Source organism: Coloeus monedula, assembly GCF_965178545.1.
Source record: "Coloeus monedula genome assembly, chromosome: 18".
Taxonomy (NCBI): domain Eukaryota; kingdom Metazoa; phylum Chordata; class Aves; order Passeriformes; family Corvidae; genus Coloeus; species Coloeus monedula.
The window spans coordinates 15,107,741-15,125,572 of NC_138798.1; the positions used below are offsets into that span (position 1 = coordinate 15,107,741).

The 17,832-nt window shown below is 46.4% G+C and overlaps 1 protein-coding gene across 1 annotated transcript in view; it reads left to right on the plus strand.

Moving 5' to 3' along the window:
• The first annotated feature begins 3,080 nt into the window (after positions 1-3,080).
• Positions 3,081-17,832, plus strand: part of LOC309579918 (mediator of RNA polymerase II transcription subunit 13-like) — a 179,601-nt gene continuing 164,849 nt past the window's right edge. Inside the window, exon 1 of the mRNA XM_082293492.1 lies at positions 3,081-3,802. Coding sequence (XP_082149618.1) covers positions 3,731-3,802 — 72 coding nt within the window. The 5' untranslated portion in view covers positions 3,081-3,730. The remainder of the gene's footprint in view (positions 3,803-17,832) is intronic.

Genomic DNA, 17,832 nt, shown 5'->3' on the forward strand with positions numbered 1-17,832 from the left:
GGGAAGGATTAGACTGTAATGATTTCCCTTCTCTGTGATAACTGAATGCAATATAAAGTCAAGTACCTGGCAAAGTGCTTAAAGAAATGTTATCTTTTTTTCAGTTTAAAACTGAAATGGATTTGGCAGCGCAGGGCCGTGGTCAAAATGTGTGACCAGTACCATTCCCAAAATGCAAGAGCCACCAACTCAACTTCAGAACATTGCTGCAAGACAGGTAATTGAATTACATCACACGATTTTTAGTAAACTAAAAGAGGGGAGATTTAGATTAGATGGCGGGGGGAAATTGCTTATGGTGAGGGAGGTGAGGCCCTGGCACAGAGCAGCTGTGGCTGCCCCTGGATCCCTGGCAGTGTCCAAGGCCAGGCTGGATGGGGCTTGGAGCAGCCTGGGATAGTGGAAAGTGTCCCTGGCCATGTCAGGGGTGGAACTGGGTGGGCTTTAATGTCCTTCCCAACCTAGGCCATTCTATGATTCCACACTTTTTAATTTATAAAGTATTTAACACTCGTAAGACTGCTGGAAGGTGGCCAAAGCAGCACAGTATGAGTATGTCAACATTTCTCCTCATGAAAATGGACCTGAATCATCTGTTAGACCCCATGTTCTCCTGACAAAATAAAGCATAATAAGCCATCACTACTTGAAAGATCCAGATAAGAGGAATGGTGCTGACTGGAAACACCATTTGGAGGCTAAGCAGCATATGGAAGGAACAGGAATTCTGCAGCATCCATTCCTGCACAGTATTTTTCTGGATAAGTAATAACACGATTCTCAGTTCCAAAATATTTTCTATAATAAGAAAATATTTTTTTTCGTGATAAGGGATGTTCTTTCATTCCAGAAATAGGATGGAGACTTCATCAAAGGGTTTGTTGTCCCTGGGCCTCCTGCAGTGATAGGATGGGTGCGTGGTGTTGCACTGGAGTTACAAAAGCTGTACTATTTTAATGCGGAAGGATGTGGTTTGGGGTTGGTTAATACATATTGCCTGACATATTTACAAGTGTCAGATTGTGTTCTCTGTTTATAAGATTTGTGCCAAAAGGAAGGGGAGTAACGTAGGCCAAAGTACTTCCCTAATTCCGGGTGCCAGGGTGTAACAAGCAGTTTCTGGGCTGTGACACTTGGACTGAATAAATTGCAATTGTAACTGAATGTGAATAATTTGTACTTGAAAACACTTTTCCTCTCAGTACAGGCCCAGTCTTTGCAAGAGAGAATTCCTGGTCGGTGTGGCAGGGAAGAGATTGGACGGATGATGGATTCCTCAGTGGAAACACACACACAGTAAGAACCCTGGGCTGGGTGGAAATTTTCTTTTGGCCTAAATTCTGTCTCTCACTCTGGGTACGTAATTCAGGTAAACGTGATGCCTGTTTGTGGGAGAGATTTGTTACCATGAGGTAAATCCAAACTAACTCCAGTCAGCCATTGCAAGAGATGCTAATCTTAATTTATTGCAAGGAAAGTAAATGGCAAAAAGACGCTTAAATGAGATTAAAATCACGATAAGGAAAGCTGCCGTTGAGCACAGAGGGAGAATTTTTCTACTGAATCATGTCATTGAAAATGTGCTGCGTTTCTGTATTAAAGCTTAAGCTGAAATGCTCAATATCTTCACCTGTTAAGCAGCATTATTTTCTTTCTACCACCTGTGGAACAGGCAGGTGAGCCTTAATCTGCTTCCACTAGTTCAAATCAACGGGTCATCACCAACAGGGAGAACAGTATTTGTGACTTATTATCTGTTTTAAACAAAGTATTTAATATTTACTGTTTATTGTATGCATATCCCTTCTTCTTGCATGGTGCTGATAACACCATGGGTTTGCTCCCTGTATGGGCTATTCACTTAAGAGCTGGACTCGATGATCCTAGTGGGCCCCTAGCAACTCAGAATATTCTGTGGTTCTTCTCCACATGATGACGTTTTGGGAAAGAATTTCATTTGTTTATCTAATTCAGGTGCTTTCGAGCTCCTTTATAAAAAACTAACTCCACCCAATGGCTTTGTAGCTGTTTCAGGTGAACGCGGGGCAGCTCCGAGGCTGCTGCGGGAGTCGCATTTCACGGGCCGTGCAGAACGTGGGGATAAACTCGACTGTGAAGGGGAGCTCGGCGTGCCCTGACGCGGCCACGGCCATGAACGAGTTTTGAGGCCTTTTAAAAATTACTTTGAGCACTCTCAGGTGCTGGGGAAACCCTGCGGTGAACCGCAGAATGGCCGGGACCGTGGTCTGCCTCCGATCCCCGCCCCGAGCGACTTCCCTTCCACGGGACGGGGCAGAGTATCCCGAGATGGAAGGGACCCACAGGGATCACCCAGCCCAGCTCCTGGGCCTGCCCGGGACACCCCAACAACCGCACCCTGCGCATCCCTGAGAGCGTTGTCCACGTGCACCTGGAGCTCTGGCAGCCTCGGGGCTGTGCCCGTTCCCTGGGAAACCTGGTCAGTGCCCGAAGAAAAAGGAAACCTTTCCCAAATGTTTGGGTAGCACCTTTGTTCTTTTTCCTTGATGGTTGAGAAAAGAATTCCGACTGGTTGAGAGACAGTAAATGGTAACTTTCCTTATCCTGTTTATATTCATTTGGGGGTTATATGAATGAAAAGCCCATTTGGTAAACTTGTAACATCACCATGTGAAACACCTTTTCCAGTAAGTCACTGGCTTTCTTGCGTCCTGTGGTGCTTTGTGACTTCCAGGTGGTCCCTGGGGAGCCCGTTCAGCGCCCGACCACCCTCTGGGAGAGGAGCCTTGTCCGGGCGCGCAGCCTGACCGTGCCCGACAGAGCTGCGGCGGTTCCGCGGGGCGCTCCAGGGGCCGCAGGGAGCGGAGATCCCGCTCCGAGGGCCGGGACAGGGCACGGGCCCGGCGCCGGGACCCCCGCGGCGCCGCCGCTCCCGAGCGCCCCCAGCGGGCGGCGGGCGCAGCGCAGCGGCGGCGGGAGGCGCCCCGGCGCCGGGGCCCCGCCCCCGGGCCCGCGTCACGTGGTGCGGCGCGGGCCAATGGCGCGGCGCGGTGCGGGCCCGGGCGCCATTGCTGTCAGAGCGCAGGAGGCAGAGCGGGCGCGGAGCTGCGGCCGCCGCGGGCACGGCCGGCACAGCGCGGGCGGACAGCGCTCCCTGCCCGGGCCGGGCCGCGCCCGCACCGCCGCCACCCCGCGGGCAGCGCCGACGAGGCGGCGGCGGCGGCAGCGGGAGGAAGAGGAGGAGGAGGAGGAAAACACCATCCACGCACAGCCAGCGGCGGCAGCAGCGAGGGGCGGCCGGGCGGGGCGGGGAGGGGACACAGCGCCCCCCGCCCGCCGCCGCCTCCGCACGGGGCCGGCACCGGGACCCCCCCTCGCCCCGCCCGCGCCGCACGGACCCGCCGCCCTCCGCGCGACCCCCGGCCGGGGGGGGCCGCACCTGGACGCGGAAGGGCGGCCCCGGGCCCCCCTTCCTCCTCTTCTTCTCCCGGCCTGGAGGAGCGGGGGACGCGTCCTCCCTGCTTGCACCGGAGAAGGGTCCCCCGGCTCGAGGATTATCGGCGCGGGGGCGGGTAGCGAGGAGTAGCGCGCCCGCCCCGGCCTCGGCGCGTCCCCTCCCGGCCGCGGGGCCCCGCGGGGCCGGAGCGCGGCGGCCGCCCCGGGCAGTGACGGGGGTCGCCCGCCTCGCCCCTCGCCCCCCGGCCGTCCCCCCAGACATGCCCCGCCGTGGCGGCCCGGCTCGCCGAGGATCATGACTGCGGCGGCGAACTGGGTGGCGAACGGGGCCAGCCTGGAGGACTGTCACTCCAACCTCTTCTCGCTGGTGAGTGAGCGAGCGGGCGGTGGGCGGGTGGGTGCCCGGGGGTGGCTCCGCGCCGGGTTTGTCGGTCGGGAGCAGCTGCCGGGGGTTTATAGGCAGGGCCCGGGGCTGCTCCTGCGCTGGCCCCTCCCCCGGCCCGGTCCCCGTGTTTATTTTGCTCCTTAGCGTGGTTTGCTGCGGGTCCGTGTATCGCGCTCGCAGCTGGAGAGCGGGGAGGGGATGGCTCCGCGTCCCCTCCACGACCATCTTCCCTGGTAAACAGGCTCCTCTCCCCGCCTCCCTTGGCACTCCGTGCCCTGTGCGCTTTGTGCCACCGAACCGGGGGGTTTTCTCTCCTCACAATGACAAACGCCATTTCAGCAGCGGCGAACGTTCATGTAGTGTGATCGTCTGTCGGACTTAGCTCTGGGCTCCTGTGACGGCGTGTCAGCTGCTGTTACAGCCTGCTCTCCTCTTTGCACACATCGTGCTCGGGGGCAAGAGGTTAAAAAAAAGAAACGAACCCAAACCTTTGACTTTTTTCTTCTCTGAAGAACGGCGGCTGACAGTAGTGTGCCGGCTTGTTTGCATAGATACCGTCTGCCCATCTCCCTGGGAACTTCCGACGTGGATTGCGTGGTTTAATGTTGCAGAAATTATGGTATCAGTTTTGGCTAGCTGTAGATTGGCAATTTAAATTTAAAATACGAAAACAATTTATGTGTGATGGCAAAGTCATTTGGAAATACCTTGCATTATTTTATCTGGCACGCACAGGAACATTATCCCTTCTGGCTGGGCAACAGCTGAGTGAGCGAGAGGGCTGCTGGATCATCGGGAGCCTTCCAGTGCTACAGGGATAATGTCGGAGGGGAGGAGGGACTTGATCAGTGCGTGGTGTGGTGGAGTTAAAACCCTGTGATGCAACTTTGGGGGTAGCATGTGTGAAAGGGTTGTGGTGGGTGCCCCCTCCCCGCAGCAGAGCTCTGCCAGAATTGGAGGTGGGTGCATATGTTCTTCTTCTGATAGAACGGAAGAGATTGTTTTTAGCTCCCTTATGAAAATTAAGAGAGGAAAAAAAAGGAAATTACTTAGAAATGCAAATGACCAAGCTCTTTGTTTTATGCTTTTTAACTTCATTATAGTATACTTGTTATTTTGTCTCAGGGTTGTTTTTTTTAAATCTACGTGTATTTGGCGTTTATTTTGCTCGTACCTTTTAAGAATCTGGGACAAGAGCCGAAGTCTTCCACTGCTGGAAAACTGGCCCAGAGCTTGTTCTGTGAGAATGATACATTTCTTACTTTGGCTTTTTGTTGAACTGTTACGTTATGTAAGTTTGTATCGGTGCTTCTGTTTGAAGGCACTTGGTAATATTGATAAATATGTAGCAGTGCTCTGTGTATCGAGATGTGGGAAAGGTGATTTGCGGGATTGTTATGGTGATTTTGACTATGCTGCTCTTTGCCAGGGAGGAAAATAAATCGGGAAGCGTGAAGGGAACAATCGTATCTGATTGTAGGAGGGAGGCAGTGGAGGGTTTGCTCCTCGCAGGGTTGTGAAGTCCCCGTTCATTAATGCAGACTGGAGTGTGTGTTTGGAGAGGCGGAACTTCTCCCGCAGTTGCAATCTGCGAATCTGTCACTGGTAAAAATAATTGTTGGCATGCAATTAGCATAAATTATAAAGTGAAGCTATTTCATAGTTATTGTGGTTTGGTTGTTTTTTTTTTTTTTTCCCCACCTGACTAGGCTAGGGAAATGTTCAATTTTAAATGGGTGTGTAATATCACTGAAATAAGTTCAACGAAATTCTTTTGCAAGTGGTTTTAATAATAATGACTTTAATGTGCAACCCTTTAATCTCCCATGTAATTTTGTGGGAGGTATCTGTACCTTAATGTGGTGCTGTGTACGAAACTCTGTTTTTATTGTATTCTGGCTCTGGAAAAAAAGAAGGAATAAAGTAGTAGGTTTTTTTTAAATACAGCATATGTGAAAACTATTAGGAAGATTTATTTTAGATTGTGTTAGTGTTTTTTGGGATTTAAGTATCAATGAAAGATATTGAAAACAGCAACACTGACTGGAAATATGTGGCCAGCACCACTGACCCTTTAACCTCAGATTGTCATATTAATTTCAAAATTTATGAAGTGTTAAAGCTACAGTAGTCTGGATTAGTAGTTAGAGAAACTTTTGCTAATCATTTACTTCTTCAGTGTAACAGAACAAAATCTAAATCAGTAGTTGGTAGGAATCCATTCATTGTTTAGGAGTGAGGTAGATTACAAATATTTGGGAAATTGATTCTGCTATTAGAAATTGGGGGCTTTTCAATTGCAGGCTTTGTTTTGGGTGTGAATCACAAGAAATGTTTGTGACTGGAGAATTGCAGTTCTGAAATAATTATAGTCTATCATGATACTGTTTGTTCATGGTTAAATAATCTTTCTTGCCACAGATATTTGTTTTGTGGAAACAGGAATGCTGTCTCCGTGCCCTGGAGAAGCCAGAGCTCTGTGCCAGCTCTGTCTGGTTGCTGTGGTGGATTTGGGTTGGTTTAACAATTCATGATTTCTATTTTCCTGTCGACTGTAGAAACGCTAGAGAGGTTTGGAGCCTTTGCTGCTTCTGAATCTTTTAACGGGAACTGTTTTCTAAAAGCTTCTAGTAACTGATTCTCTTTTAGCAGTGATGTCCAGCAAGTGTGGAGGCCCTCGGTGCCCTGGGCTCAGAATGTGTCACCTGAGGGGAGGGCACGGTCTGAAACGAAGGCTTTAAAGTTACCTTTGACTGTGCAGGTGCTGGGGGCGGTGCTGGGCTGGCAGAGCTGGGTTCCATGGAATGTCCCTCTGGACTGCAGCCCTTGGCAGCACCATTGTGTGTGTGGTGCTCTCCAGCAGAGCAGGAATCCAGCACGGCTCTGGAAAATGGGTTAATGCTGGTGTGCTCTGTCAGGCAAAAACCCCCAGCCAGCCTGCACAAAGGCATCCCGAGTCCTGCTCTAAGTGTGCAGCCTTTCCCAGTATGGTGATGTAAGGGCCAGTTTGCATCTTTGTCATCAGAGTACTCCTCTAATAATAACTTGTTTAATCTGCTGGGTATAATAGCCTTGCTCATTAAAAATACACTTTCTGTCTGAATTTGCTGCTCCTAGCACAGGAGTAGGAGAAATGATATTTATCCTCACTCTGTTTTTGCTGTAGTCCAAATGTCTGCTGCTGCTTCTGAAAAGAATGTCTGTTTTGATAAACAGTATTTAATAAGCCATTGTAATGGCCAGTTTGTTTAAATACTAATTAAGAGCTGTCTAATAACTATTTAGAGACAAAAGGTTCTGAGGTAATATGCTTTGTATTAAAACTTCAGCCCCAGCTGGCAAGCAGTCTTCCTGTGAATAATCCTTAATCATAAAAGTAGTCTTACTGAAATTAATTTGACTTTTCCTGTGAGTAAGGGTTACTCATATGACAGTGAGGGCTTGCATGAAGATGTTTCCTCAACTGTCTGGCTTTGCTGCCGTGGTGGATCCAAAGGCACAAGTCAGTCTCGGGAAATTGGGGTGAAGCTGCATAGCACTGGATATAGTGGAGCTGGAAAGAGTACAGCCAAGGGTGTCAGGAATGGCCTGAAATTTGGAGGAGCCTTCATGGGGTAGAAAGATTTGGTGCTGTAGGAATCTTCATCCTGGAAAAGACACAATTGTGCTCTTGGCAAGTGAGACCAGGTTATAGAAGCTGCTGTGGAAGATGTCTCTTGTTCTTGTATAAGTGCATTCCTACAGAAACCAGCTGCCAGAAGGGTCCAGGCAGTGGGAATTGTGTTTGCTCCCGTTCAAAGGCAAAGTTACAAACAGTGAAGGCCGTCACTGCTGTTGCTTTTTGCAGTTCACATCCAGGAACAGAAGTTGTCCCCTTTGATCAGGGAGTTTTGTTGATGTTTCCATAATAAAATAAAAGGAATTAAAGCAACCTTAGGTGGCATTTGGATTATTCTCCTAAAGGTTCTTCATGGCATCAGAAAGTGAAGGTTGCAGAGGCTGCTGTGAGATACTCCTTGGTGTTGCATAATTGTCCGTAAAGGACTTTGTAGTAAATGTTGATTGCTCAATGCCTACAGTAGTAGTGAATTAACCAGTAGTCCTTGCTTGTGTTTTCATAAATGCAGTGGGATTTGGGCATGCTGGATGTTACAGCACTCGCAGTGGATATCTTGCTTGTTTGGAATTTTATGTAGGTGTGAATTTACATGCATAAATAATTAAGAAATGGAATTAACTTCTCAAGTTGTGCAAAAGTATTTGATTCTCTAGTTATCCTGAGTTTTATTAGGTAACAAGACAGAAGCAGAGAGATGACATTAGAAACCTTTTTCACTTCTTGCTAATAACAGATTATTTCAGGTTTTAAATCACTTCAGTGGTAAGGTTTCTATTATGTCCTGTCAGAGTATTTGACAGTTTAATGGGACGTGCCAGGGAGAGGGTTTGAAGAGAAAAGACCCAGATTTGCAAAGAGATTGGGACAGTGACATTGAGCCAGCGTGCCCAGCTCCGGAAGGGGAATTGAGGGATCTGTTGGATAGCCAACCTTATCGGAATATTCCCAAAGAAGATGGGGGGTGCGGGGATGACGTTTGCAGCTCAGAGTAAGCGTGCCCAAGCTAATCACTGAGAAATACTTGAGTGAGGTTTCCTTGAAATCTCGAGTGTCTTGTGAATGTACACGTGTCCTGGGGCTGGGAATCCTTCCCCAGAGACTGTGTCCTGATTCTGGTGGCACTGTGAGTCTGGTGGTATGCCAGATATCAACATAATAAAGAAAATACTCAAATGTTAGCCTGATGTATTCAAAAAAGTCCTAGGTAACTGCACCTTAGGAACAATAATTTTAATTTACTGTAATACTATCTGGAAATAAATTTTCCTATTTTTCTACATTTTTAATACAGAATTGACATCATAACCCCAGTTCTCAAATACCCTCCCTGCCCTGACTCATTTGATCTTGAATTTTTTCGCCTTCTTCTGAGAGCACTTCTTCATATGAAAGAGTAAAGGAAGATCTACAGATAGGATTAAAAGTTCTTTCTTCTATTATTTTCCTTCTGGACAATGCAATCTTTTGAAGAAAATCTAAAGGAACTGGAGGTTTTGATCTTTGGTGGAAAAAATAAGCGTGGTGCATATGAGATATATCTGCTGAGTGTGTTAACTTGAGTAACGGTCATTTGATGAAGAAAGAATCTTTATGGATTTTGTTTTAATTTTTTAATCTCTCTTGTTCTCAGAAGCATTACATGAAAGGATCTGTGTGTATGCAGATGCACTGCTTTTAAATACCAAGCCCCATCAGCGTTAGGGGGCTGTTGCACTTTGTGATGGGGTGAACACCTGGGCTGATTCAAAGCTTCCTGTTCACTGGGTGAGAATAAGCCTGTTGTCTCCACTTTGCTTGACCTCTCTATGGAATTGCACCCACGTCCTCATCTGGCCCAGTCCAGTTTTACATCCTTAGTTGTGGCAGATCCCTTTCATCAGCATTTGGGTTTTGCTCTGATCGGAACAGGAATGTGCCTACAAATTTTTTGTCGCATCCTGTGACTGGAATGGCTGGCACCTTGCTGCATTCCTTCATTGTCTCCCTGCTGTTACACCTGCTCCCTCTCTGCCTTTCATTTTTCCTTGAGTGCTGGCTCCAGTGTACGCCAGGATCACCTCATTATAAATTTATGTCCTTTGTTTTTTTCTGTGTGTTCCAGCGTAGCTGTGGAAGGTGACAGTTGATGTCCACAGACCTCTAAAACCCCTTTTCCTGAGCTTGTGCGGGATCCTCTAGACAACCCAGTAACACTGGATAGATGCTTGGGCTGTTCCCACTGTTGTTAAGGCTGACAAGTGTAGTTTATACAAAACTTTGGAGTCTGTGTGTGTTCATTTACTGTTCTGTGGGTGAGTCGTGCACTTTGTTGTCTAGAGTCTGGCATGGTGGCATTTGCATCTTGTTGGTGCCATAGTAACACAAATAATAAGCAAAAGTACTGCTCTGACTGAAAACATGCTTGTTTTAGTATTAACTTGCCAGTTTTAAAAGTGCACAAGTGTTTCCAACAGAAGATCCCAACCCAAATCCAGAAGATTTGCTTATAAGGAGTGTGTGTTTACACGGGGGCATCTTTGTTCCTCAGACCAGGCTGTTCCCCTGCTTTCATTTTGAGCTCGAAGTATTGCTTTAAAAATAGATCCTCTTTCCTTGAGTTCCCTGACATCCACTGGTAGTTTTAAAGAGAAACCAGCTAATAAAAATATTCTGCTCTGCAGACCTCAGCGTGTGACTAAAAGCCGGTGTTGGGCTCCCTGTGCACGCGGTAGCGGAGCGAGCGCACAGCGCAGGGATACGGGGCCCGGGGTACTGGCAGTGCCAGCTTGTGGTGTTTCCTGCTGTGGCCCTGCTCGTTACAGAGCTGTGCCTTGGTGTGATCCCAGCACTGCAACGGGATAACGAGGGCTGGGCAGAACCCGCTCTGATAGCAGGAGGAAGTTCAGCTCTTCACAGCGGGAGAGGAGAGTTCTCAGCATTTCCTCACGTAGTAAGGAGCTGCTTTACTCACAAATGTAAAAGATTTAAGCAGTCTTTCCTTTGGCTTGTGCTGTGAATTTTGATTAATTTTGATGAATTCTGACTCTCACTTTCTACTTCAATCTGTAAAAATACGTTATTTCTCCTTGAGTCATGTGTGGTTTAATCCATGAGCAGCATTGCAGCAGTGCATGTGGAAATGTGGCTGGAGCTTTTAGTGGCATCCTCGCTTTTGTTTCTTTGAGATGGGGAATTTTATTGTGGTGCTGTTGTATAAGGTGCCCTGAGGCAATATTTACATTTATGTGACTAACACAGATGAGCTCAAACGTACACAGTGACCTTGTCCCTATATTAAGGAAAGTATTTAATGAGCTTGTGATAATGGAGAAAAATGGGCAGGCTTCTAAAATTACAAAAGTAATCGGATATGACACATGTATTTCTGTATCACTTCTCGTGAGGCACTTGCCTCAGCTTTCTTTAATCAGCCAGTGTTGCAGCTTTGTGTATTCTTGTTTATGAAAATTATAATTACAGAGGAAAAAGTTTGGGGTTTTTCCCCCTCTTTCATTTATTTCCCTCCCCCTTCACTCTTCTTCCATGCCTTGGTGATTCCAGAAAGGTTCATAAATTCATGTTTAAGCCTGGCGTGTGGAACTGACCTAGTGAAAATCTTTTCCCCCTTCTCTCTCCCAAGGCAGCTCTGTTCCCCTCATTCCTCTCTCCCCACCACGTTTTGGCAGTGGTGTGGATTGAACAGAGATCAAAGTGGCTTTGTAACCACAATCCATGTCTTAGAGAAGGAAATTTAAAGCTTGTTCAGTAAAACTTTATTTCATTCATCTCTTAGCTTTAAAAGAGCTATGCTGTGGTCAGGGCCTTGTGGTTGCCTGTTCTTATGACTCCATATTTGCCCATAAAATACAATATTTTGTGAGAACAGAGGATTGAAAGCAAAATTTAAAGGAAAACTCTTCTTTACCTATTGACCAGGCATTGGCAAACTTCCAGTTTTTGATAACGATGCATTCACAGCTATGAGACAAAAGTTTCAAAATGTGTTGGTTTTTTACATTATAGACTCGTGACTTTTTACTTATAGGAGTCTCTGGTTTACTAAGAAGTTTTCAAACCTAGTTTAATATATCTGCAGTCTCTTAGTGTTGGACTTTTATGAGTCTCACTTCATGTGTGTCTACAATGTTACTGAATTTGTAGGTGGCTCTGGTGAGACACAAAATTAATCCATGAATATCTTGTAGTGGCCATGTCAAGTATTTCTATAAAAAAAATAATTTCTTTGCTGAGAAAGAAGGTTAATTGGTTAAATTACTTTATTCTGAAAGAGCTGCTTTCAGCTTTTGGCCCAGAGTTCCTGGTTATTTAATTTTCCATGTGTATTTTAATAAAATTTCGACTGGAGCTCTCTGTGAATTTCTGTAATTCCCTTCTGGCAGGAGGTGCTGGATTCTTCTCTTTGCAGGAATGACAGTGAGAGAGCTGGCAAAGTGAATCTACGTGACCAGTCATGTAGTGGCTTTATTTACTACTTTCCATGTTACAGAAGACTCATATGCCAGGATGCTGCAGGTGGTGGGTTTTGAAGGGCTGAGGGATTTTGGCTGCTCCTGACAAGCTGGGCACTACTGGGTGTCAGTGGTGAGGACAGGCATGAGGAACCGGGGCTGGGGGATGGGCTTCCTGTGCTGTCCCTGCCCCCCTGTCCCAGAGCAGGAGCCTGGGATGGGCCCCTTTGGGAAGGGAGCGAGGTGGGCAGGGATGGACACGGGGGTAAAACCGAGCTTTGCTGGGCCGGGCAGGGATGGACACGGGGGTAAAACCGAGCTTTGCTGGGCCGGGCAGGGATGGACACGGGGGTAAAACCGAGCTTTGCTGGGCAGGGCAGGGATGGACACGGGCTGAAACCGAGCTTTGCTGGGCCGGGCAGGGATGGACACGGGGGTAAAACCGAGCTTTGCTGGGCCGGGCAGGGATGGACACGGGGGTAAAACCGAGCTTTGCTGGGCAGGGCAGGGATGGACACGGGCTGAAACCGAGCTTTGCTGGGCCGGGCAGGGATGGACACGGGGGTAAAACCGAGCTTTGCTGGGCCGGGCAGGGATGGACACGGGGGTAAAACCGAGCTTTGCTGGGCCGGGCAGGGATGGACACGGGGGTAAAACCGAGCTTTGCTGGGCAGGGCAGGGATGGACACGGGCTGAAACCGAGCTTTGCTGGGCAGGGCAGGGGCAGACACAGCTGTAAACCCATGAGGGCTGCTGTGCTGCTCATATGTGGGGCATGGGAATGTTCCAAGTCCTCGGTGCAGCTTTTTGTGTAATGGAAGAAAGGGAACTGCATCCTTTAACTCACTGCGCCAAAGTTTACTCTGCTCGGGTTGTTACTTCCTCCAGCCCACCCTCCCCCCCGTTTCTTTCTGCCCATATGTCAGATTACTTGGTTTGGGAAACATCTGATAGTCTATTGTATGACTCTGATGTTTGACATTTCCTTCCTCCTTCAGTTAAAAAAAAAACTAGAAAAGAAAGTTAAAGTTGGGAAGAATAGAGAAGATTCCTTTGTTTGCTTGCAGATTTGCTTTTGTCTTTTTTTTTTTTTCATGTGTTGGACTGCTTTTCTGTAGTCCAGCTTTCTCTGAAAGGGGACTTTTAAATTTGGAAAATAGGCAGCCAGTTCTGATTCTTCCTGAAGGGGACTTGCAAACCTCATCATTCACCCTGTCTGAAAACAAGGGCGGGATACTTAGGCTGCTGGCAAGTTGCATCTTTATTTGCTTTTTTTTGTGTGCTATTGAAGTTTGCGGTGGTAGTTTTCATTTTATTATCTGTTCTCAACCGTCTACTCAGAAGTTAAAATATACTTGATTCCCTTTTGTGAAGAGACTGAAAGTGATGGAGAACTCAAGAGTTGCCTTTCTGTAAAATAGTGTCTGTGACCTGACCTGCGGGGTGGGTCACTACCTAAACCCAGGGTTTGGTAATATGAAAAGAATTTCTTCAATTCCTCCTGTCTTTCATCTTGGAGATGGCATTTTGCTTCCAGGCATTGTGTGCTTCCATGCAGCCTGCAGGGGCAAATGTTCAGCTCTGCCATGGGTAAGCCTCATTCCATGTAGAATCATTAAGGCTGGAAAAGGGCTCCAAGATCAAGTCCGCTTCTTCCCTTTGTCCTGATAATAACCCAAACCAAATCAAGCCCAGTCATGCCTTGTTAAATACTGTTGGCTGCCGTGGCTTTGCTGGGTAGATGTTTGGACATGGGTAGGTTTTGTGCATCCTCTGAACCCCAGATTCCTGCCTATTCTGTTTTGTTGTGCAGATTGGCTTTCCCATTTCCCTTTCTCACTCCTGGTGATGGGATTCTGGCACAGCAGCTTCCCATTCTGTGTGGCTGTGTTGGTGCAAGAGCCAGCAGGACGTGTGTGTGGAAGTGCCTGGCTAAGTCTCACTCCCACGCTGACCGCGGTCAGTGCTGCTGTCATCCTTCAGTTTCCTTATGGTTGTGTCCTGAATAATTTGGGCTTGAAGGTATCTTTTCAAGTGATGGCAGAGTCTCAGCCCTTTGGCTTCCAGCCACGGTTATCACATTATCCTTTCCCACCTCTGATGGACTGGGTTACAGCCCTGACAGTGGAGGGGAGCTGCCGAGCCAGGCACCAGTGTGGAACGTGTTCTGAATTAGCTGGATTGGTTGAGGGCTGGAGATTTGCTAACCAAAGCCTTCACTGAAGGTGAAAGATGTTGATCTAACTCAAAAGTCTTTTCTTAAAACTTTCCTCTTTAATTCTTTTTTGTTTTATAATGATTTTTTTTAGAGTTTGTGCAGTTAGTCCTGAATGGCTGCTGCTGCTTTCTGGGGGCATTGGGTCCTGGCTGAGGATGGCAGCTCTGAGGGTGAGCATTGACTGCTCTCTGTGTACTGATGAGATTTCCAAGGTACCTCTTGGTGCCTGGCTAAATGGCAGGGCATGGAACAGCTTTGTGGAATCATAATTGCACAAGTGTCCTGTTCAGTGGTGGCCAGTGTTTGTCTGGCCTGCTGGATTTGCTGAAGTGGATGTAGTTGCACTTCCCTTGAATAATCTCCTAGGCTCTCTGTGTATTTGGTTGAGAGGTTTCTTGAAGCAGGTAGATGTTTTATGTACTTATGTACTTACGAAATTGTCTACAAGTTTTTGTCCTGATACAAAAATTTCAGCCACCTTGTTTTGGTTTGAATCTGTGTTCTGCTAATTTAATTTGATCTCTGGAAGAAAACCAGTGGCTGTTCTCTAGAGAACCTCAGTTTCCCTCTTGTAAACCAACCAGACTTAATCCTTGGATGATTTTTTTACTGTATGGAATATATATTTTTTGACCATTCCTGTAATTATTCTGGTTTTGATGTTGTGAAACAAGAGCTGCAGTTGTGATGAAGGTGCAGAGCTCCAGGTGAATTATAATGGCCTCAATTTCTGTGTCACCTTCTGTTTCTTTCATAAGCATTTCTCACATTTGGTTTTGTTTTGCCAACCTGTTTTTGCCGTGGACTGGAGGAAGATACTTTTTCCCTTTCAGTGTGTCAGTGTGTGCTCATTTTCCTTCTGCTGTGTTTGATTGTAGTCATCTACTTTAGTATTTAACCTTGAATTTCTGTGAGAGTTTGGATCCATATCAGTAATTTGGGCCCTTTTACCAGATTGCTCTTTCTTTTGTGCTTGCCACTCAAAAAGCCTTTGTTGGTAACTCCTGCATCTGCCAGAGCTGCTGAAATTTAAGCATTAGTATTGGAGTGCTTTTATATTTTCCACTGGGAAAGGTGGTACTTGGTTGCCACCTCAAATTCTTTTTGAGACAGGTCTGACTTTTGTTTCTTTGAAAAGAAGCAATTAATCTTCCTGGCTGCCTCCTCTCCCACATGGGCAGAATCACCCTGGTATTGGGGAGAAAGAGAAAAAATACCTCATTTCTGTCAGTGCTGTTTACTTTTTAGGCATAACAGCTCATACTGTTAGTTTGTGGCTTTTAGTAATGTGGACTCTATTATTTTAGAAATGCCTTGGTTTTCTGGTCCTCAGTACTGTGATATGGGATCTCAGATGTCCCCAGGTACAGAAGTCCATCCGGGAGATATCTGATAATAGGATTTTGGTTACAGCTAAATCCTTCACTGAGACTTGGCAAAGGTAAAAGGTGACACACAAACGCCCTGACGCTGTTGCTTGTCACAAACAGCTCTGGAGTAGGAGCATTTCAATAATCTGTTCCAGGGAGCATGAGGGAAGGAGGCAGCGTGGAGTGCAGGGATTTATCCAACACAAAACTCTTCCAGGCACATGTGCTGCATGCACTGGCGTGCTCACTTCCACGTTGGTTTTAAGAGCAAAGGAATAACAACCAAAAAAAAAGGTGATTTTTTCATCCTTCATTTAAAAAAGCTTGTTAGTGGCTGCCCTTTATCCCTTTTTTCCAGCCACTTGACTGTGTGCTTATGCAGGGAGAGGATTAAAGTCAAACATGTCATTCTGCTGCTGCTCAGTTGCATACTAAGAGGGCTGGGGCTGAGCGCTGGGCTCTGAAGCACAGACCATGGCACGGTGTTTTTGTTGGCCATGGGATGCCCATTTCAGAATCAGCTATTTTGTAAAGTGTTATTTCTTGTCTCTTCTTGATTTCAGAGCAAGTTTGGAGGACTTTGTGCAGTTATTGCAATACTTGGCCTCACAGAAATGTCCTTTTGGAGCTCATTCAGTGCATGCAAGGCCTCTGCACTGCCATGTGATCCCTCCCTCTTCCAGGGGCAGAAGGGATAAGCCCTGAGGGAAGGGAACACAAACCATTCCCTGCTTTTTTTAAAATGGAAAGCGTAAAGAGGAGAATGTTAATATGTAGTTGAGGGAATGATCTGATTTCAGGAGACTCCACAGGGCTGAGGTGGTCAGTTTGTTGTGGGTTTTCAAACCCCAGAGAGCTCTAGTCAAAGGAGAAAAGAGGGGGAATGTCTGGGGACAGGTGCTGGCACTGCTCAGTTGTGCTGTGGGAATAGGAGCCTCTCTCAGGGTGTACAAACTGTAAAGCTGTGAAGAAAGCGAATGTTTTAGTTAAGCAATCTCCTCTGTTCTTTCCATTCACTTGACAGGGACTTAGGCAGATGTTACTAAATACTTCATTTCACTGCGAGACGGGTGGTGTTTGCATCCCCCACAAGCAACACGTTGTTACAGAGTAGTTTTCAGTCCCACTGTCCTCGTCCTTTTGTCCTTCCTTCCTGGTGAAGTGTATCAACATGACATAAATCTTATCTGGTATTTAAATGGATGGAGTGGAGTGTGCAATGGTATTTCGTTGCTGTGTGAGGATGATGTAGTGAAATGAGACGCTGTAACCAAAACAGATGGTGCTAATCTTGAGTCTGTCTGCAAGATCTTACAGCATTTAATTAAAATGGTGGTGTAATTCCCATGGCACCTTTAACTACAGTTTAAATTCTTGGACTTTGAACTAAGGGCTTTCTTATGCAGATTTTCACTCATGTGAGTAGTCCTTAGTATGAGTCTCTGGTGGCTTCAGAATAGCTACTTACTTGAATGAAGCTCTCAAGATGAGACTCTAATAAAACTGGCAAACATATATATGGCATTTGCATGCTTTATGTTCCAATTTGAAGCATAAATCGTAGACTAAAGATACTTAGCAACTACTCTCCTACGTAGAAGCAAACAAAATTCTAGATTAGAGAAATTGTTTAGACTGAGCCTAACTTCAGAGGCTGGTAAATACAATGTTTTAAGGTACCCTGGGCAGCTCAACATTTTCTTCTTGGTTAGAAGGACATGTGGTGAAAGCTTTTATATTCCCTTTAACTGAAATGTATTTGTGGAAGTGATGACGGTGTGGTTTGGTTTTTTACATTACTTGCATCTTTTTTTAAGACCATTAAAGAAAGTTATGTTTGAAGCACTGGGCAGACCTGAATTTGTCTGAGTGGCATCTTTTGGGCAGGCAGTTGGGAAGTACTTTTATACTTGGTTTTTGTTTTGTTTCAAATTGGAGAAGTGTGGAAAATAAAATGACCTGAGGGCTGCCATGTTGAAAGTCTTTGAGAAATCAGGGTTGGAGCTGAGGGCCTGTGTGATGGATACCTGCTTCTTTTACTCACAGTATGATCTTGCCTCCTTTCAAATATATCCTTCCTATTTTGAAAGTACCAGAGTGATGATTTTCTACACTCTGCAGCCTGACTCTGTCTTAGCTTTTCTTACTTTTCTGTACCATATGAAGCAGGAAAAATAACACATTTATCTAGTTTTAGTCATTGTTTTTAATGTAGAGAAGCACAAAGCAGTACAGAAATAACCCTGCTTTACGTTTGGTTCGGCCAAATACAAAAGTTCTCAAACTTCTGATGCTCTCCCTCTTTCTCCTTCTGCTGTGTCTATATTATTGAATAATCTCTCCAAGGGAGCTTTGTG